The 22,298-nt window shown below is 41.4% G+C and overlaps 1 protein-coding gene across 3 annotated transcripts in view; it reads left to right on the forward strand.

The window, feature by feature from the left end:
- The window catches only part of adgrv1 (adhesion G protein-coupled receptor V1), a 444,323-nt gene that overhangs the window by 137,891 nt on the left and 284,134 nt on the right, over window positions 1-22,298 (forward strand). For all 3 annotated transcript variants that reach the window (XR_004560688.1, XM_034170035.1, XM_034170036.1), the window contains exons 42-56: window positions 132-219; window positions 1,166-1,244; window positions 1,337-1,475; window positions 1,561-1,702; window positions 2,988-3,253; window positions 4,976-5,151; window positions 5,275-5,402; window positions 5,584-5,765; window positions 6,302-6,448; window positions 7,673-7,753; window positions 7,897-8,161; window positions 17,360-17,482; window positions 18,176-18,398; window positions 18,505-18,709; window positions 18,979-19,125. Coding sequence is in view for 2 of the 3 variants with exons in the window: in XM_034170035.1 (XP_034025926.1) it covers window positions 132-219; window positions 1,166-1,244; window positions 1,337-1,475; window positions 1,561-1,702; window positions 2,988-3,253; window positions 4,976-5,151; window positions 5,275-5,402; window positions 5,584-5,765; window positions 6,302-6,448; window positions 7,673-7,753; window positions 7,897-8,161; window positions 17,360-17,482; window positions 18,176-18,398; window positions 18,505-18,709; window positions 18,979-19,125 (2,391 nt within the window). In the remaining variant the exon portion in view is untranslated. The remainder of the gene's footprint in view (window positions 1-131; window positions 220-1,165; window positions 1,245-1,336; window positions 1,476-1,560; window positions 1,703-2,987; window positions 3,254-4,975; window positions 5,152-5,274; window positions 5,403-5,583; window positions 5,766-6,301; window positions 6,449-7,672; window positions 7,754-7,896; window positions 8,162-17,359; window positions 17,483-18,175; window positions 18,399-18,504; window positions 18,710-18,978; window positions 19,126-22,298) is intronic.

The raw sequence follows: 22,298 nt of genomic DNA on the forward strand, positions 1-22,298 counted from the left end.
GATGAAAAGCCTTCCCAATACCCCATGGCTATATTTGATGGCCTGGGGTAAAAATTAAAATCAAAATTCATATTCTTAACTTAGTATTTGGGCTCATCTGCCTGTAAGTTACTTTCTGTGTTTCTTAACAGGATGACATTCCAGAGTTGCAGGAGTTCTTCCTGGTCAACATAACATCAGCTGTGCTCATCACAACCCTCGCCACTGTTCCCCAACTAGGTCTGATTGATTATTTTAGTACTGATTGCAGCAAATTGGTTCATTTCCTAATCACCATTTCTCATTACAGGCTATTTCTATGTGTTCTCTCTGTTTGCACTAGTCTGCCGGATTTACTGAAGGAAATGATTTCTCTTTTTGAAAAGCATTTTCTTCTTTTATGTCTCCCTCTTGCTTACCACTCTTCTGTATTTAATGAGTAGAGGTTGTATATTACACACTATCAGGTAAAATTTGCTTTCCTATCTTCACAGGCTTTGCCCATTGTGCAATATTTCAAATTTTATGTAGCGCTAAAACATTGTAGCTCTCTGTCTGAATACAGCACCAACAAACTCAGCAGTTACCACTCTTGCTTTTGCATAATCCAAACCACTGGCCAATTCATGAATGAGTAATTTTAGAAAGTGATGAGTAGACACAAATATACTATAGGCAATGCCTCACTTGTATGCTCCCGGAATATTGTTGGTCTTTTGCCTGGAGACACACGGTAAACACACAGCTGCTTTTTTGGCAGCAGCCATTATGTGGCTTGGATGGTGAGACTGATGCTTTCCATAATTGAGGAAGCCTGGGCTTTTGGTGGGAGCTGAGTAGCGCTGTGTGGTGAGGACAGAGAACGCCAAGCTAAACCCGTAGTTGGCCTCCCAGTGTCTCAACTGGAGGATGAATAGAAGAGAACTGTTCAGGAGGTCATAAATCAGTCTAACGAAAAGATTTGGCTCCTCAGTCAACCAAACTACTTATGGGAGACGCTTCTTAGCTATAATCTTTTGCTCAAATGTGGCATGACATCCTCTGCAGTTTCTTCTTGCATAACTTGTTGATGTTTGCACGATGGTTACAGCAAGAAGTCAATGGCATAACAAATGCTGTATGTTTTCTGACAGAAATGCGAAGATTCGTGGAAAGATCATTTTTATTTTTATTTTGTCTTCTCCAGACACCAGTGGTTTGGTGGCAGAAATAGTCATTGCTGCGAATGATGGAATCAGAGGAGTCATTGAATGGACAAACACCATGTAAGGGAATTGGACAGAAAACATCTGTTTTTATGTTACTGTGCACATATGGTAATCATGTTTTTTATGATCAAATTTTATTTTGTTTGCAGGTTTGAGGTGAATGAGACAATTAGGGTGCTGGCTCTTGTGGCCTACAGAAATAAGGGGACGTATGGAAATGTCTCTCTTCTGGTATATGCTCAGAACCTGGAAGCTCAGCAAAGACTAGATTACAACATCAGTGAAACGGTCAGCTATATTCAAACTTTAGATGTGTAATTACAGTCCCCTATACACATTTCATTTCAGCTGAAACCCTCTACTGTCTATTCAGATGCTCTATTTTGTGGATGGTGAACGACGTAAGTTTGTTGAAGTGGAGATTATTGACGACACTCTTCCAGAGGCAGCTGAGAGATTTCAGCTGATCCTGTCTGGACCGTCCACAGGACTGGAACTTGGCACCAATACCACTGGTAAATAGAAAAGCAGAAGAGAAGTTGAGAAATGTTCAGTTAAACTGTTTCAGACGTACAATACAACAAAGCAGTGGATTTTACATTGGGGATTTAAGAAAGATTTGACTTAGGGTAGCTAATCTTGGCACAGTGGAACATGTTTGGACTTGTTCAGGCAGGCACAAGTAAAATAGGCTTTTTGTTTGCATGGGATTTATGAAGCCTTGTTGATCATCACTGGATTCTGGTGACCATTAAGGCCAATGGAGTTTGTATACAGTCGACAATGTTCTTGTCAACATCAACAGTTAATCCATTTTTTCAATGGACAAAGTATCAGGTCAGGTAAGGTCTGGGAGCATGAACTGGTCCCATATACTTTTATAAAGGCATTCACTGATTTTGTATCATCTGGGAAATCAAGATTAGTAAACTTTATTTGCTAACATGCATCCAAGCCAGCGATCTCCACAACTTTACCCAACATGCAGTACATGCAAGCACCTAACAGTGTTTGGAGTCAGTACACATCTCTTGCAGACAGCAGTCACAAGTGGGCAAGATACACTACACTTTAAATAATGTCAACAACTGGAAGGACACGCCTGTATCTCCACCAAAGGAGCAACAGTGGCCACCGCCATCATGTTGTCCTCCAGTCAACAGAGCAGGGCGACTAGGTTTTTGACCTTTGTTCTCCATCCTGTGGGGACTTTAATGTAGATTTGCTAACACTAAATTAAACCATAGTGAAAACACTGCGATTGTTTTAATTCAGACAATATATGTGTATGTTTAGATACACTACAGGTCTCTTTTGAGCATTAACCAAAGAAATGTATGATCATAGATTTTTATGATCTCATGTGATAGGAATATTAAAAATCAGATAAAAGAAAAGTTTTGACCACAACCGAATCACAACAAAATTTTAACCAATATGGAATGATCAGTCCCTTGATGGTGGCTGATGACCTCCCCTCCTAGGGCTCATTGCCTTGGTTTCCATATGGCTGACAAAGTTGTCATAACATTAGCCACATTAAAGGAATTTTTGATTTGCTTTTGTTCTATACTCTTAGCTGAGACCAAATTAGCTTGGGCCGAATTAGGGGCTGATGGCTTCATAATATAGTTCTGAAATCATTCCACCACCAAGATAATGGTGTAACTTCTTGAAGGGATATATCAAATACACTATTGCTGAACTTCATAGTGTTGAATTTATGCAACATGTACAAGTATAATTCATTCTGAGTATTATATAAAGTGTCCACTATTCCCTATTTTCACATTTCCACAGCAACTGTGAATATCCTGGCCAGCGATGATGGACACGGTGTCATTTCCTTTAATAGCAGTGAACATTTGTTATTGCAAGAACCTACATCTGTATCTGGGCCAGGTGACAGCATGGCCACCCTGTATGTGGTTCGGAACCCAGAGGAAGGCACATTCGGAACTGTAACAATTCAGTTTACCATCACTGATGCCAATGGCAGCCTCGCAGAGGGTGACTTGATGCCATCAAAGGGGTTTGTGGTACTGGAGGATGGAGTCAGGCATAAGGTGAGGGAGTTCCTTTTCAAACATGGCATGAGAAAACATGCTGATTATGAATGCTTTCCTTGTACTAAGAGCTTCAAATATATGTGTGTATAAATCTATAAGTATAAACAGATGAATAATAATAATAATAATAATTAGTGTGTTGCCGTGGGGATCCATGGGCTTTAGATTGGGTAGTGTTTATGAAACAGGTAGCTGACATTTTTAAAGGGTAGTAATAAATTAAGCAAAGCTTGTATAATGAGTTGGAATGGCGTGTGAGTCCAGAATGTTTTTAGAACCTTGGACCTTCGACCTCAACAATTTTTAAAAGAGGAACTCAACCCTTTTATTTTCTGTTAATTATATAATTTCATAATGTTAATTTACTGTCTTAATGTATTTATAAAGTGTTTAGGGTCTTGTTATCACATACACACTATTATTATATTATCGTTATCAACATTATTATTAGGCAGCACAGTGGCTTCATGGTTAGCGCTGTTGCCTCACAGCGAGAAGGTCGTGGGTTCAATTCCCATGGCCTTTCTGTATGGAGTTTGCATGTTTTCCCCATGTTTGCGTGGGTTTCCTCCGGGTGCTCCGGTTTCCTCCCACATCCAAAGACATGCGGGATAGGTGGATTGGTATCTTTAAATTGTCTGTAGGTGTGTGTGTGGGTGTGTCTGTGTTTGTTTGTCTGTTTGTGGCCCTGCGACAGACTGGCGTCCTGTCCTGGGTGTACCCCGCCTCGCGCTCTATGGCTGCTGGGATAGGCTCCTGCTCCCCGTGACCCTTAATTGGACTAAGCGGTAGAAGATGAATGAATGAATGAATATTATTATTACTTTTTATGACCTATTTTGTCTCTTGATTTTAGTATGGACAAAAATGGAAATAAGTGTTTTCACTTTCTTGTGCCATCCATGTATTTTTAACATATTTACAATTATATTATGTACTTACGTTGAACTTACTAAATAAAATCACACACACACTCATGCTTTTAAAGGTGCTTTTCTGCTGGAATAGCATGCGAGTCCAGAATGTAATTAGCAATGATAGCTAATATCCATAGGTTTTCCATAAATATTAGTCCTATCAATGTTCTGTTTTGGCGCCGTTCATCCTTGACCCAAAATACATAAACATACCAAACGGGAAACGTCAGCTGTCCCCAGTCGCTTGCACACAGAACTTTTTTTTGTTTTTTCTGTATTCTGTCACAAGCAGGTATTTTAAATTTTTACGCATGCTCAAACAGAGACGGTGGCAGAAGACATCACAAGCAATACTCTTTTCACTCATGGTAAGGACAACATGACACTTAACTGACTAAACAATTGAACTACAAAATCACAGTAAATCTGTAACATTAACAAAACTGTTAAACTTAGATGAACCACAATAACAACATTTAAAAACCCAAACTGCCAAAGTGCATTGCAGAATAATGTCCATTGTTTACTGGTTAGATATAATTGCTAATTTAGTCCTATCAACTTTCCATTTTCACAGCCTTCATACTTGACCCAAAACACATAAGCATACGAAATAGCAAATGCCAGCTCTCCCCGTTTTCTGCGTGATTGAAGCTTCACACACGCACGCACACAGAGGCCACTTGGCTATTATAATATAGATAATAATAATCCTATTGATATTTATGGTTGGCACAGTAAATATAGCATGTACATTTTGTGATTTGGCCAAAATGCCTGAGTCTCACTTGTGTTGTTCCAGATACTGGAGATCTGGGCGGTGCTTGACGCTGAACCCGAAATGAATGAAACCTTCACAGTGAGCCTGTCTAATCCATCAGGAGGTGCGCGGCTAGGTGATCAACTCCTTGCAACTATTACAGTTCTAGAGAACCTGGCTCCTTCTGGCTTATTCCGTATTGGACCTGCTCTGAACAGGTCTGTCTCTAATTAGTCCTGCAGGACATGAAATTCCACAGTCATGTATGTGCATGCTTACTGACATAAGAACATGCATATGAAGAAATTTAGAGTAATTCTGGATGTGTGTTTTCCATTCAGAACCAACAGTGAAGTTGTGGTCACTGAAGGCAGCAGAGTAGTCTACCTGACTGTGTCTCGCAGTAATGGTCTGGAGTCAGCTGTCAGTGTTGAATGGGGAACACAGATGGGCACAGCTCTTGCCATAAGTGAGACCTTACAATCCATAAGTACTGCAATCTCTTGAAAACACATAAATTCTATATTTATCTACCCATTTCAGGCTTTTTGTTTCTCTTTGCTCTTTCCTTCTGGGCTTTATGGGTCCTTTGGGCCTACTTCCCTTCCAACACCACAGCTATTATTCACTTTGTTCATTGTTTCTTTGAGGTGGTCATCTTCCCGTGATGGGTGTGTACCAGAACTTTAAGGACCATCCCACCTCTGCATGGTGCATGCTCCCTGAATGGCTGTCTTTGCTGGCCATGAGACTTGATAGAAAGCCTGCTGTTGGAGCCCACTACACCTTGGCTACACTCTATCGGTGGCAGGGTGTTCTTGTACCAGTAAAGGTAGGATAAGTACCTGCCAGAGATGGGACAAAGTCACCATCAAGTCATTCTCAAATCATCAATCTGTCAGTCCCAAGTCAAGTCTTAAGTCAGCTTGCAAACAATTGGTGGTCATTATGACTTGAGACTTGACTTGGGAACTTGCTGATTCATGACTTGAGAGTGACTTGATGGTGACTATGTCCCACTTCTGGTACCTGTTCTCCTACAGCAGGGGTAGGCAACCTGTTCCAGAAAGAGCCATGAGGGTGCAGGTTTTCTTTGCAGCCACTGACTCCACCAGGTGATTTCACTGATTAACTGATTCCATCTGCTCAAAGTGATATTAATCAGTAAAATCACCTGGTGGAGTCAGCGGCTGCAAAGAAAACCTGCACCCTCATGGCTCTTTCTGGAACAGGTTGCCTACCCCTGTCCTACAGTATCACCAAAGAAAACTCAAGTGGAAACTGAATTACCAGTGTGTCTTAGTGAGGAGTTAGGAGATTATTCACAGTTAGTTTTAGTAATACCATAAAAATCTTTTGTTATTCCAGTCTTTCAGGATTCAGGACCCGAGCTCCTGTGTTGGGTTTGCGGTGAATGGTTCCACCTACATAGCCATCACACATAATGGGCTGCCCTTTTACCCTGCTGCCAACCTAAGCATCTTTAAACTGCAGAGAGACCTCAATATTACACTGGTAAATATAATCCCCGTCATGGCTTTCACATCATTACCTTGCCAACAGCAGAGGAGGGTAGAGGTAATGTGATCAGTCCTGTCTGGTCATGTGTGGTTCTGGGCATATACTGTGTCCTTCTACTTTACACCCTGTATTCTAAAGTATGCATTATTTCAAGGATGATTGTTGACCTGTTGTGTATACCGCTAAGCTATTGGTCTTTTTTCATTGAGTTACAATATTTTGAGAAATATTTGCAGTTCCCTGTCTTTTAGGATGTGGAATGTTGACTAGTCACCCCAGTCTCACAGCCAAGTTGTCACATTTTGACAGAAACAGCTCATTTTCACCAAACGGCAATCGGTGATGAGTCAGTACCCCCGCTGCATCACTATGTGACATGTGGGAAACGTTAACTCTACCCCCCACCCCTTAACCATAACCTTAACTACAACCATAACCATAACTAAAACATAGATGAATGTTCCTTCATGACACAGAAGTGAACCACATTGTTCCATGGGCTGTCAGAAAGAATAGACGCAGCTGTCAAAAAACACGTCTCCTCACCCGTCACTAGCTAGCTATTTGCTATTGATCACCTTAGTATTTCTTCTGCTTTACTGCTGCTTAATGCTGACGAATTGTACCTTAAGTGTAGTTTTTGTTTGATGTTTCTATTGATCAACTTTTCTGCAACAGATAGCATCAGTCAGTGTTACCATATGCTAGTCAGTGTTAGTTTCTGCTAGGTTAATAATGCAGAACTCACCTTGCAGCACAGCAAGTAACCCTTCAGTCTGTGCAGCTTTCTTGTGCTGAACCTCCACATCTTATCCAGTGTTGAAAAAGTGAATGCCAGTGCCCCCCAATCCACTCTGGTCCATTTTACTCACTACTCTTTTTTAGTAAAGTCCTCTCCCAAGTCTTTTAAACTCTCGGAGCAACATGATCTGAGTCATTTGTGTGAAGGAGTTGGTCTGCTGGCACGCCAAAACACTTCTTGAGACAAGACGTTGAGGTTTTGGTCAGTGTGGTTCACCATAGTGTCCCACACACACACTGTTTACTTTTGAATTTTTTGTATTCAAGATATTGCAAGATGATTTTGTGGAACGCTTGTTCTTGAATCAGGGTACAGTTTATTACATTTTGAGAGATCTGGATTTAAACTATTTCATGAACACAGTACGATGGGTGTTTTTATGATTTTTTTTTTTTTTTGATCTGATACCTTTTTAGGAACAAACGTTAGGTGTTGAAGCTCTCCATGTGAAACACTTCTCTGCTGAAGGCAAAGATTATCTCATAGCATCCAGTCAGGTGAGGCCTTTAGCTGTTTTTAACCGTGTGTTACAAGATAATCACAGGCTGATTGAAGATGATCATTTGTTTGATTTCCTGTGTTGTATGATCAAATTTAGAAATTATTTTACAAATTTTCAATTTCCTTTTGTATGCTGCAGGTTTTCGTTAAAACCGGCAGCAGCTTCTCCCTCCTCCAAAGTCTTGACTTTGAACATCGCATCTTCAGTGTCACCCCGTTTACACGCGCAGCTAGTACCTACATTGTGACATGCATAGACACACAGATTGCCAGTTGTTTCCTGCTTCAATGGGCCAATGGCAGATTTCAGAATCAGCAGACCCTCCCTCTCACTGGCAGAGCCAATCAAGTGGAGACAATTGCTGCAGGGGCAGAGGATGTTCTCCTGCTGGTTCTCATTGAAGGTGAGCTGTCTTGCTTTGCCCTCTAATTCCATTTACTAGGTGCTTCCATGGACAGCAAAACTCGCCTAAACCGTCACTGTATAAACCGGATATTCGCACTCACTGGATAAAAGCAAAAGTCCCAATGCTTTTGTATGATGTGCACCCGCTAAACGACAGAGACCACAAGGGCTGTGATTTGACACTTTTATGTTTTCACTCCTTCCTATCCCATCATATTTGAAAAGTTTTTTTCAGTGTGCACGCTGAATACATTTTGATCATGGATCGTTTCTGTGAAGGCTCTCAGTTGTCCAGGTGGTTTCCATAGTAGAGAAGCTTGAATCTTTGACAGACTGGGTTGCTTGACGTGAGGATGTTTCGCTTCTAATCGCAGAAGCTTCCTCAGCTAAATTTCTTGCTCTGGTAGTCTGACTTCTGTCTTGACTCTTGTAGAGAAGAGCAAACAGAAGCCAGCAAAAGCTGGAATTTTAAACCTAACAAGTGACAGTGACGAACAATTGCTCTAATTAGCACCTATTGTACTCTAGTTAGCACCCTCCTAATGACAGGGCAGCTGTCCCTCTTAACGATGGGACTGACACTTCTCCTGACGACGTGAATGACTCATTACCATGAACAAAAGACTAAAACTGCTTTGACCTGAGTACTCCATTGTAAACAGGGGAAAAAGTGTGCCTCAGACCCCCTCCCCAGTTAAGGCTGGGTTTCAGCTGTTTCACATACAAAGCTTCCTTCACTCCCCTCTCAAACCATTTCTTTTCTCTGGCTAAGATTTTAACTTCTTTGTCCTCAAACGTGTGGTTAGTGTCTCCAGACACTAACCACACTCCACACTCTTAAAACTCTTTTGCTGGCCTCTGCTCTTCTCTACAAGAGTCAAGACAGAAGTCAGACTACCAGAGCAAGAAATTTAGCTGAGGAAGCTTCTGCGATTAGAAGCGAAACATCCTCACGTCAAGCAACCCAGTCCAGTCGAAGATTCAAGCTTCTCTATCATGGATCAAATATGTTTGGCAGAAAAGTCCGCAAATATTACCAACTTTACAGTAAGGAGTCAGCAAAAGATGCTAAAATGACCTGCAATTTATGAAGGAAAATTACATGTACCGTAACGTTGGTTTGGAGGTTGTGATTGTATAAAGCCGTTGAGCTTGCTGAGGGACAAATTAATCCAGAAAAGGCTGCCGTTCCTGCGGCAAATTGAACTTTAAAGCGTAACGTGCACGTTGACATCATTGCATGGCCACAGAGCTGGATAAGCCTAAATGAGGCTTTAGGATCTTAAGGTACCACTCCGCAGCGGGTGTAGGACAAAACCCCCCTAGGACACAACCTCCCTCGGACAAAACCCCCTCAAAGATATACAGTGAGGAAAATAAGTATTTGAACATCCTGCGATTTTGCAAGTTCTTCCACTTAGAAATCATGGAGGGGTCTGAAATTTTCATTTTTGGTCCATGTCCACTGTGAGAGACATAATCTAAAAAAAATCCGGAAATCACAATGTATGATTTTTTAATGATTTATTTGTATGTTACTGCCTCAAATAAGTATTTGAACATCTGTGAAAATCAATGTTAATATTTGGTACAGTAGCCTTTGTTTGCAATTACAGAGGTCAAACATTTCCTGTAGTTTTTCACCAGGTTTACACACACTGCAGCAGGGATTTTGGTCCACTCCTCCATACAGATCTTCTCTAGATCTTTCAGGTTTGGAGTTTCAGTTCCCCTCCAAAGATTTTCTATTGAGTTCAGGTCTGGAGACTGGCCAGGCCACTCCAGGACCTTGAAATGCTTTTTACGGAGCCCCTCCTTAGTTGCCCTGGCTGTGTGTTTGGAGTCATTGTCATGCTGGAAGACCCAGCCATGACCCATCTTCAATACTCTTACTGAGGGGAGGAGGTTGTTTGCCAAAATCTCGCAATACATGACCCCATCCATCCTCTCTTCAATATGGTGCAGTCGTCCTGTCCCCTTTGCAGAAGAGCACCCCCAGAGTATGATGTTTCCACCCCCATGGTTCACGGTTGGGATGGTTTTCTTGGGGTTGTTCTCATCCTCCAAACATGGTAAGTGGAGTTGATTCCAAAAAGCTCTATTCTGGTCTCATCTGACTACATGACCTTCTCCCATGCCTCCTCTGGATCATCCAGATGGTCACTGGTGAACTTCAAACGGGCCTTGACATGTGCTGGATGGGCAGGGGGACCTTGCTGCCCTGCAGGATTTTAAACCATGACAGCATCATGTGTTACTAATGTAATCTTTGTGACTGTGGTCCCAGCTCTCTTCAGGTCATTGACCAGGTCCTTCTGTGTAGTTCTGAGCTTTCTCAGAATTATCCTTACCCCACAAAGTGAGATCTTGCATGGAATCCCAGACCGAGGGAGATTGACAGTCATCTTGTGTTTCTTCCACTTTCTAATAAATAATCATAACAGTTGATGTCTTCTACCAAGCTGCTTGCCTGTTGGCCTGTAGTCCATCCCAGCCTTGTGCAGGTCTACAGTTTTGGCCCTGGTGTCCTAAGACAGCTCTTTGGTCTTGGCTATGGTGGACAGGTTGGAGTGTGATTGATTTAGTGTGTGAACAGGTGACTTTTATACAGGTAACAAGTTCAAACAGGTGTAATTAATACAGGTAAAGAGTGCAGAATAATAGGACTTCTTAAAGAAAAATTAACAGGTCTGTGTGAGCCAGAATTCTTGCTGGTTGGTAGGTGTTCAAATACTTATTTGCAGCAGTAACATACAAATAAAAATCATACATTGTGATTTACTGATTTTTTTTTTTTTTAGATTATGTCTCTCACAGTGGACATGAACCTAAGATGAAAATTTCAGACCCCTCCATTATTTCTAAGTGGGAGAACCTGCAAAATCGCAGGATGTTCAAATGCTTATTTTCCTTACTGTATAAGACAAGATACTCTTAGTGGAGAAAAATCAAATAGACAACAGCATTATTTTTATGTAGCTTTATTCAAATATAACAGCACCTCATACAATATTGAATAAAAAAAGGCTGGACCTCGACCTGGTCTATGGATGAAACATTCACAACAGCTCCCAGGTTATTCCACCAGTTATATGTAATTCGTGCCCCACTTGGAAACACAGCCATCAAATGTGTATATGCATTCCTCTCTGGGAAGTCTCAATCATGCTATAAAGAATTTCTTCAGGCCATTCTTTATAAGTGTGATCAACTCTGATTTAATCCAGATCCGTCAACTGTCATCACAGACGTTGAGCAGCCAATGATAAATGCGGTGGAGAGTGTTTTGGGGCCTCATGTGACATCCTGTGGCTGCTTCTACCACCTGGCACAGAGTACTTGGGGAAAAATACAGAGTCTAGGATTGGTCAATGCCTACAGGACAGTCTGGTCTGCTTGAGGTTTCTTCCTCAGAGGGAGTTTTTCCTTACCACTGTTGCTCTGGGGGTCGGTAAGGTTAGACCTTACTTGTGTGAAGCGCTTTGAGGCAACTCTGTTGTGATTTGGCGCTATAGAAATGAAAATAAATTGAATTGAAATTGATGAGAGTGTCAAGCACTTCTGTGGTATGCTTAATGCACTGGCATTTCTACCTGAAGAAGAGGTCACCAGTGGCATGGCCTACCTTATGGAGAACAAAACTGTTTTTGCACCTGACACTTATCTCTTTGGTGAGTAGTTTCACACCCACTCCATATAACTGTTTCGCATTTGACAATTAAGAACCCCCTTCAGCATGTTTCACCTCTGTTATGAGGAACACACATGCCAAAACTCTGCTGAGTAAAACTTCATATGAACCAGTGGGGTTTTGCCCTAGAATGCACTTTTACTAGGGGGGTTTTGTCCTAGGGGGCTTTTGTCAGGGGGGTTTTATCCTAAGGGGGTTTTGTCCGTACCCCAATTTTTTTAATGCACATAATGCCCAGCGGCAGACATTTACAATTTTTTCAGATGAAGTTTTAACCCAATCATTAAATTTGACAGGTCCTGACTCGGGATTCCCCATAGATCATTCTTCATCTCCTGACTGTAACTTATCCGTTACATACATATAATAGATTTTGTCCATTTTATACATATAACAGATTTTGTCAGTTTTATACAAATGACAGATTTAGTTTATAATGGACAAAATTCACTGGTCCAACTGAATCCATTATATGTGAGTTTTACTGTATATTAATTTAACTTGAATGAGATGTCCATATGGCAGATATTAAAAGCATGTCAGCCTGTCTAGATCTCAGTGACCTGCTCATAATATTTTGTTGGTATAATGTTACCATCTGTCCCTGCCGTGATGTGCAACATCATATAACAATTTGAAACTGGGAAAAAGGCTTTATAATCATAAAATATTAAATTTCTTTCTCTAAGACTTGATGTGTTGGTTGTACGAAGCGAATGATGTTTACGAACCCTTATAGCCCTGATATGTTGGTTGAGAGCCCCATTATATTCAATTCAACTCATTTCCTTTTAAAAGCATGCTGTCAGTCTATTATACCAATATGTGTTGGTGCTGGTGAACAGATGTGCCAACTAAAAAGTGTAAAATAAAATGTAAGTGGATGATTTAGAAATTAAAATTTACAATGGAGTAAAGTGGTTTTAATCAACAGTATGTTGAGAGTATGACTGTGTGGTAATGCAAAGTTATTTTCTGTAGTTGTACTTTCTACTAGATTGCACAGTGGTTAGATGTTGGTCAGAACAGTACAAATAAACCAGTGATACTTTAGAAGGCATGGGGAAAGCTGTGTCCTTTACAGACAAAACAGCCTTGTTCTGTTGACTTGACCAAGATGACAAAATTCGTAATGTTTGCCAGATTATATATTTATGCTGGTCCATGTATATTTTGACGAGACATAATCTCTTAGAGTCTGCACATTCAGAGTTTTCTGGGTTTAGACCTATTGTGGCTTTACTGGAAAAGCACAGGGATGCAGAGGTTGTAATTTGTCAGTCTTGGGCGTGGCAGACAGACCAAGCTTTACTTTACATAAACATGCTGTTTTAGTGATGAACATGTGTTTGTATGTTTACATATTGGTTTCTGTATCTGTGTAGATGCATCAGTTTTCTTAATTGCATCCACATTTCCCTGACTTATGTTTTGATCCCTCCTAAAACTATGAGTGTGCATCTAAAAGATGAAAACTAGATTGTAATATGGACTAAGTCAAATTAATAATTGGAAGGATACACAGAGTCCAGACATATGCCAAGTCTAATAGTCTGTCATTCTGTGATATGCCTTTCTAGACCTGTTACCATCTAATGATTAAATTAAAATCACCTTAATTTCCAAGTTGCTCCCGGTGTGTAGCGGGCGCCTTTTATGGCAGCACCCTGACATCGGTGTGTGAGTGTGTTTGTGTGAAAGGGTGAATGTGAGGCATAATTGTAAAGCACTTTGAACGTCTGATGCAGATGTAAAAGCGCTATATATATATATATATATATATATATATATATATATATATATATATATATATATATATATATATATATATGAGGTCTGTGAGAAAAGTATCAGACCTTTTTATTTTATGCAAAAAATATATGGATTTGATTCATATGTTTTTACGTCAGCCAAGCTTGAATCTTCGTGCGCATGCGTGAGTTTTTCCATGCCTGTCGGTTGCGTCATTCGCCTGTGGGCAGGCTTTGAGTGAGCACTGGTCCACCCCTCTTGTCGTTGTTTCATTGCGAGGAAATGGCGGAAACCATTCAAAAAATTTATCTGGCTTTCGGTGAAAATTTTACGGGCTTCACAGAGAATAAGGAGTGTTACTACAGCTTTAAGGACGGCCCACAATGGCGCATGGCGTGCCGTGCTCCGAGCCGCCATCGAGAGGCAGAAACCACCACATCATTTCTAAATGGATCGCTGTGTGGAGCCGGGACTGCCATGTGCAATTTCTCTGGTTATCACAAGAGCTGGACATCAGCCATTTTCCGGCAGATTGTTGTGTGTTGGGGTGTTTGGCTGGACATTTGGGTGCTGTTTTCTTTTCTTTGCTCTCCAGGTGGTATGCAAACTGTTTATTTCTGTGGAGAAGGTGCTGGCGGAAGAGTCCTTCACCCTCATCAGAACTATTGGCTGCACCTGTGGAGGATGTTCACGTGCAGGCCTAACAACTTGCAGCACCTGTGGATGATGCTCACGTGCAGACTTAAAGACTTTCAGCTGAAGCAGATAATGAGATGGCGTTCTGCATTTAAGCCATGAGTGATTTGAGCAGAATTGCCGGGAACTCGACCTTGTGACGTTCGGTTGTGAGACGCTGAGGACCGCGCCAGGGTTTGACACATTGTGCCTGTGAAGGAGGACGGGTGAGGGACACATGCTGTCAGCACACATCAGAGGTGATTATCGTCTGAATAATCGTTAATAGTAATTTGGCGTTTTGTTACGCAGCATAGTTGAACATTGATGAGAATTGTGCAGTTTGCTTCTCACTGTAGTGGCGTACGGATTGATGATCCTCCACCTGTTGTGAGAAGCTGCTCATTTACATAAGGCTTAAATTCAGACCTGAATGTGTTGCTGATAGTGTGTGCCTCTGAAGGATATTTGTTGTAGCTCTGTTGACTTACCTCACCTTTTCCGTCCTTCACAGAGTCAGTTTGTCGTATCCACCTGGGGGGTGTTCGGCGGTGAATCTGAGTCCAGAAGTGCCGGGCTTTGATCCATTTGGGCGCTGGAGAGCGCGCCGTCCTTCACCTTGCCAAGACAGCTGACTATTTATGTTGTACACAAATTATTGCACATGAGGGGGAATAAATTTGTTTCTTGGAACCGCTTTCTGGTTATTTAGCGCTGGACCATTGTCAGATGCTGGTTCGGTTCTCTGACCCACGTCAGCACATAACACAGATTTCACTTTTAACAAGAGATTTTGTCATGGAAAGCCGCGCGGAGGCTTCGCGCGTCACGACTGATTCGCTGATGAAGCGAGACAAAGGAACACCTCCGTTTCGGAGTGTTAAAGGACAAGTTGGGACATGCCTATCTCGGCTTTCAGTGCTTACCAGTCCAGTGAGTATAAGAGAAATTGTGGAGAGCTGGGTATGTCCCAACTTGTCCTTTAACACTGACTGACATGACAAAATCTCTTGTTAAAAGTGAAATCTGCCGGAAAATCGTTGATGTCCAGCTCTTGTGATAACCAGAGAAATGGCACACGATGGTCACGGATCCAGACAGCCATCCGTTTAGAAATGAAATGGTCGTTCAGCCTGTAGATGGCGGCTTCGGAGCGCGGCGTGCCCCACAGCTGCTGGGGGCGTCCTTAAAGCGACAGTAACACTCCTTATTCTCTGTGAAGCCCGTAACATTTTCACCGAAAGCCAGATAAATTTTTCTAATGGTTTCCAGCTGCCAGTCTCTAACAGTTTCTGAAAAATTTCTGATGGAAAAAAAGCCCAAATCATTCCGCCATTTCCTGGCAATGAAACAACGACAAGGGGGCGGGACCACTCCTCACTCAAAGCCTGCTCACAGGCGAATGACGCAACCGACAGGCGTGAAAAAACTCACGCATGTGCACGAGGGTTCAAGCTTGTCTGACGCAGTCACACGTGATTCAAATCCATATGGTTTTTGAAAAAATAATAAGGTCGGATACTTTTCTAATAGACCTCGTATATATATATATGCAGTTTATTTCACCTTCCATTATCACTATAAATATGGCTGCATTTTATTAGGTCATGTTTTCGGTTTTTCTGACAGACATCTTACACAAAAATTACTACATTAAGTGATTTTCTTGAAATGTGGTGAAAGGGTAAGGTATAGATAGCAAAGGAAGAATCCATTAGCATTTGGAACAAGAGCAATCAGAGATTTCTGACATCTGCCAATCTGGATCTGGATCACCTCCAAAGTTCAGTGGAGTCTTCCATGCATTAATATCTATCTGTGGTGCAAATTTGGTGAGAATCCATGAAGTAGTTTTCACATAATCCTTCAAAGCCTATATAAAGTGAAATCTTGATCCAGAATCCGGATTCAGATCCAGATCACCTTCAAAATTTATTGTAGTCTTCCATGGCCTAATATGTATCCGTGGTGAAAATTTGGTGAGAATCCATGAAATAATTTTGATGTAATCCTTTAAAGCCTATATAAAGTGAATCTTGATCAAGAATCTGGATCCGGATCTAGATTCAGATCACCTCCAAAATTCAGTGGAGTCTTCCATGCCCTAATATCTATCTGTGGTGTAAATTTAGTGAGAATCTGTGAAGTAGTTTTGACGTAATACTTCAAAAGGCTATGTAAAGTGAAATCTTGATCCAGATTCCGTATTCGGATCCAGATCACTTCCAAAATGGCTTGGAGTCTTCAGTATCTCTTGAGAAATTCACAAAAATGTTGAAAAATGTTCTTCTCTCATGACGTTAAACAAAGTGGGGGAAGAAAAGCGTCTGTTCTAAATGTTGGCTGATTCTTCATTTTCAGATATTGCATAATCCTGTTCACATTTATTTGTAATAGTTACAGAGATATGTCTGAAAGTATGTGCTCTCGGAGCACTTAGTTAAAAAATGCACGTGTGACTTAGAGGGGGTGGCACTGCCGAAAACATAGGTGGCAGAACCGGAGGTGGTAGAGCTGAAGATGCAGCAATTTTCTTTGGGAGCGAAGAGGATGGACAATATTTGGAATGAGCCTACCACAGAGAGTACAGGTAGGACAGTTTGGAGACAAAGTGAGAGAGGTCATGGTAAAATATTTATTCAGGCATGTGCAGAGGAGGAACGCATGGTACGCCAGGAGAAGGATGCTAAGGATGGAGCCACCAGGCAGGAGCAGAAGATCAAGACCAAAGAGGAGGTTTATGGATGTGGTGAGGGAAGATCTACAGGTGGCTGTTATTCCAGAATGTGGAGCAGACAGAATGAGATGGAGGCAGATGATTTGCTGTGTTCGACCACTAATGTGAGCAGCTGAAAGGAGAAGACTGTTACACATGAGTTGGTTCTGTTACTCCATCTGTAGCTTATAGCAGACAGTGATGCAGTTGGCTGCAGGGTCCATTCAGACTGATTTCCTGTAAAGAAGTCATTGCAACTTCGAATTGGTGCATCTTATGTGAAAGTGGATATGATGAATTCCCAAGAAACATGAAATAAGATGCTCGCTAAACATCTTTGACATGCCTGTGTCTGTCCCCAGGTGTTTCTCCATCCTGTGAGGTGTTACAGTGGCGTGCAGGGCAACTGTCACCTCAGCATCATCAGTCCATTCCTCACCCAGAACTCACCTCTGTTCATCCTTTCACTGCTCCTTCTGGAATCAGTAAGTACGAATAAATGACTAATTTTGTGCCACTGAAATCCTTTGCATGTTTTTTTTTTGCATTGTGTGAAGGTCATCAGTTACCTTGATGGACAGCAAGGTCCAAATTTTTGACCACTTTTCTGAACATCCTCATGAGAACTGCCATTTTCTATTATAGGTGCTTGAGTGAGGAACTCATGAAATACATATTTGTTACAAAATGATGTAGCAAGAGAGTTTTTTTTAAACTTTGAGCAAAATATGGCCATTGCTTAAAATGGTTGAAACAGTAAATGAAACAACTGCTTCATGCAGGGATTCACTGTTTCAAAATCCATTAAACACTAAAATGTAACAATTCAGTCAGTAATTGAAATGCCAGAAACAGTAAATGAACCAGCACCTTCCCAAAACTATTCACTATTTCAAAAACACCAACAATACTCAATGAAACTATTACTTGAGTATTTTAAAATACTTGCAACACTGAATGAAATACTTGAGAAAATGATTTTGTTACAAATATTGAATATAATGCTATGGCGACATCTAGTGGACATTGCAGCCCCCACACTTCACTGAAAAAAAAGAAAAATAAATTGCATCCATAGTCTTGTCCCTTGTCTGACTTTACTGTATATAACAGTCTCAAGAGAAGAAAAGGTGATCCTAACTCTCTTGCTTTTTGTTTGTACTTTTTCTTCCTAATAGTCTACCTCCTGCTAGCAGGAAGAAACGGCTCAGTGCTCTGTTCATGGAGAGTTGATGTGAATTTGTTTGCACTGATCTTGAAGGCTCCTCCAGCCTTCAGCTTTCACTCTCTTCTGGTGCCTTCCCTCAACACCACCAAGACCCTCTTAGCCTCTGCAGAGGACACCACTTCCACTGTGTATGAATTCACCTCTGTGTCCAATCAGTCTGATTTCATACCCAGGTATGGATTTTGTTTTATATTAGTTTTGTTTTCTCCTAACTCGTAAATCTTGTCAAATTAATTACCATAATGAATGTTGTTTTTTTCTTTGCTTTCTAACTTTCAGTTTTGGAGAGTTGCTCTTTGCACCTGGAGACAGTGACTTTGACATAGCGGTGAACATTATAGATGATGATATCCCTGAAGAGGAGGAGTACTTCCAGGTCAGGCTGAAAAATCCTAAGGGCGGGGCCGAGATTGGATTTGGTGGTCAGGTGACTGTTATTGTCCCAACCAGTGACGATGCTCATGGAGTCATCGGCTTTGCACAGGTAAGCAAATAGCTGTCAATTTTTTATTAACTGACAGAGGTCATCTGAACGCTATTATCAATATATCAAGAATGCAGAAATATGTTATAGCCTTAAAATCTTTAGGCAGGAACAAAAACATTTTGAGAATTTTTTTACAAGCCATCAATCTGTTGGAGCAGATAGAATCCATGAAAAGGTGTACTTGCATATCATGTCTTATTTAGCACTTACCCTGAAATAAGGTAATTTTTTGTTTTGTTTTTTTGTTTTGCATTACCACAAAGCAGAATTCTCTATCAATGGAGGTTGAAGAACTGGAGCAGACTAATCATATTTCTCTCATCGTGGAGAGGAGACGAGGGACGTTTAGAAGACTGACTGTTCACTGGGCTGCCAGTGGTAGTCTAACTGATATTTACCCCACCTCTGGAGTGGTGAGTGAACTTTGCCCTCCAAACTGAAGTCACATTATATACACTCAACAAAAATATAAACGCAACACTTTTGGTTTTGCTCCCATTTTGTATGAGATGAACTCAAAGATCTAAAACACAATATCACCATTTCCCTCAAATATTGTTCACAAACCAGTCTAAATCTGTGATAGTGAGCACTTCTCCTTTGCTGAGATAATCCATCCCACCTCACAGGTGTGCCATATCAAGATGCTGATTAGACACCATGATTAGTGCACAGGTGTGCCTTAGACTGCCCACAATAAAAGGCCACTCTGAAAGGTGCAGTTTTGTTTTATTGGGGGGGGGATACCAGTCAGTATCTGGTGTGACTACCATTTGCCTCATGCAGTGCAACACATCTCCTTCGCATAGAGTTGATCAGGTTGTCAATTGTGGCCTGTGGAACGTTGGTCCACTCCTCTTCAATGGCTGTGCGAAGTTGCTGGATATTGACAGGAACTGGTACACGCTGTCGTATACGCCGGTCCAGAGCATCCCAAACATGCTCAATGGGTGACATGTCCGGTGAGTATGCCGGCCATGCAAGAACTGGGACATTTTCAGCTTCCAAGAATTGTGTACAGATCCTTGCAACATGGGGCCGTGCATTATCCTGCTGCAACATGTGGTGATGTTCTTGGATGTATGGCACAACAATGGGCCTCAGGATCTTGTCACGGTATCTCTGTGCATTCAAAATGCCATCAATAAAATGCACCTGTGTTCTTCGTCCATAACAGACTCCTGCCCATACCATAACCCCACCGCCACCATGGGCCACTCGATCCACAACACTGACATCAGAAAACCGCTCACCCACATGACGCCACACACGCTGTCTGCCATCTGCCCTGGACAGTGTGAACCGGGATTCATCCGTGAAGAGAACACCTCTCCAGCGTGCCAAACGCCAGTGAATGTGAGCATTTGCCCACTCAAGTCGGTTACGACGACGAACTGGAGTCAGGTCGAGACCCCGATGAGGACGACGAGCATGCAGATGAGCTTCCCTGAGACGGTTTCTGACAGTTTGTGCAGAAATTCTTTGGTTATGCAAACCGATTGTTTCAGCAGCTGTCTGAGTGGCTGGTCTCAGACGATCTTGGAGGTGAACATGCTGGATGTGGAGGTCCTGGGCTGGTGTGGTTACACGTGGTCTGCGGTTGTGAGGCTGGTTGGATGGACTGCCAAATTCTCTGAAATGCCTTTGGAGACGGCTTATGGTAGAGAAATGAACATTCAATACACGAGCAACAGCTCTGGTTGACATTCCTGCTGTCAGCATGCCAATTACACGCTCCCTCAAATCTTGCGACATCTGTGGCATTGTGCTGTGTGATAAAACTGCACCTTTCAGAGTGGCCTTTTATTGTGGACAGTCTAAGGCACACCTGTGCACTAATCATGGTGTCTAATCAGCATCTTGATATGGCACACCTGTGAGGTGGGATGGATTATCTCAGCAAAGGAGAAGTGCTCACTATCACAGATTTAGACTGGTTTGTGAACAATATTTGAGGGAAATGGTGATATTGTGTATGTGGAAAAAGTTTTAGATCTTTGAGTTCATCTCATACAAAATGGGAGCAAAACCAAAAGTGTTGCGTTTATATTTTTGTTGAGTGTACAAACCCAAATCAGAAAAAGTTGGGCGATATGGAAAATGCCAATGAAAGAAAACACAGTCATCCTTACGCTTATGAATGTCTATGAGTTGTATGTATGTTTACATCCGCCAAGCACGTAATAAAATAGTTGGCGTTTATTTGTCTGTCTGTCTGTTAGCAGGGTTACGCCAAAACTACTGCACAGATTTTGATGAAATTTTCACCACAGATAGCTATAGGGCACCGCAGTCTCATTTGAACCCTGCATGATATTGCGGGATTTGACCACTTACGGAGACCTCCGCTCCGTTGCACAATATATACACACCATAACGTCAGACGGATAAATGGTGTACTGTTTTGTTTTCGGCTGCAGAAGTTTTTTTTTTTTTTTGGTTCCCAGTGGAGAAGAAAAGGTGAGGCAGATGGGAGAGGTTGTGTTGGTAAGTGTTAGCCTACACAGCTAACCAGAGTAGCTCCATTCTTTTGCTTGCAAAACTGCCTCGACACGTTTGAGCTCCGGAACAAACCACAACACATGGGTGATTCTTTAACTACGGGCACTATTGGCCTTGTAAATGTAATTTCCACCACACCATTGCCTTACAATATAAAGCGCCTTGGGGCAACTGTTTGTTGTGATTTGGCGCTATATACATGTGCTCTGATGTCACTGTTTATCTCCATAGAAACTACCCAAACAATCTTTCATACAAACTGTTTAAAGGGACATTACAGTGTTGTGATGGAAATTACGGCAATAGTGTGGGACAACTACATTTTGTTTAAAAAAATCACAACAGTTGTATGGCATTGAATACCCCAATTATGTTTTGATTATTTTACTGATATTTTATTCAGAGATATTTTAAAACATTAGAAAAAACATTTCTTTATCATTCATTTTTATCATTGAAGATCAAAGGTCTGAGTGTGGGACAAGCACAAAACGGCAATATTTGCATATAATAATGCTGAAAAAAGGTGAAAAAGTCATCATAGACTACTAGAAGAAATTTCTTAACACACTTTCATTGTAAAGATAACTATAAAAGTGTGAAATTTCCCCTTTTTTCTGTTTTTCATACAATATGATCAAAGGACACAATAAGTGCCCGTAGTCTAAGAATCACCCACATGTCCACTTTCGCACCACATCGTCACTTTTTCTTTGCATTTTCACTTTGTTTGCATGTAATTTCCCCAAAAACCCATTGAAAATGCATTGTTTGGTCCCCTGGAAGTAGAGAAATTACGTCATATGCGTCATATTTTACCCCTTTAGCGCCCACCCTCAAACGAGACTGCTGTGTCCAATTAGGCCATGGAAGACTCCACTGAATTTTGGAGGTCATCTGGATTCTGGACCAGGATTTCTGTTTGTAAGCTTCATTTTGTCAGATTTTGAGGATTGCGTCAAAACTTCTTAACAGATTTTCACCAAATTTTTACCACCCATTGGGGTTAGGCCTTGGAAGACGCCTTTAAATTTTGGAGGTGATCTAGATCCAGATCCGGACTGATTAGGATTTCACTTTGTAG

This window comes from Thalassophryne amazonica, chromosome 5 (genome assembly GCF_902500255.1).
Source record: "Thalassophryne amazonica chromosome 5, fThaAma1.1, whole genome shotgun sequence".
Taxonomy (NCBI): domain Eukaryota; kingdom Metazoa; phylum Chordata; class Actinopteri; order Batrachoidiformes; family Batrachoididae; genus Thalassophryne; species Thalassophryne amazonica.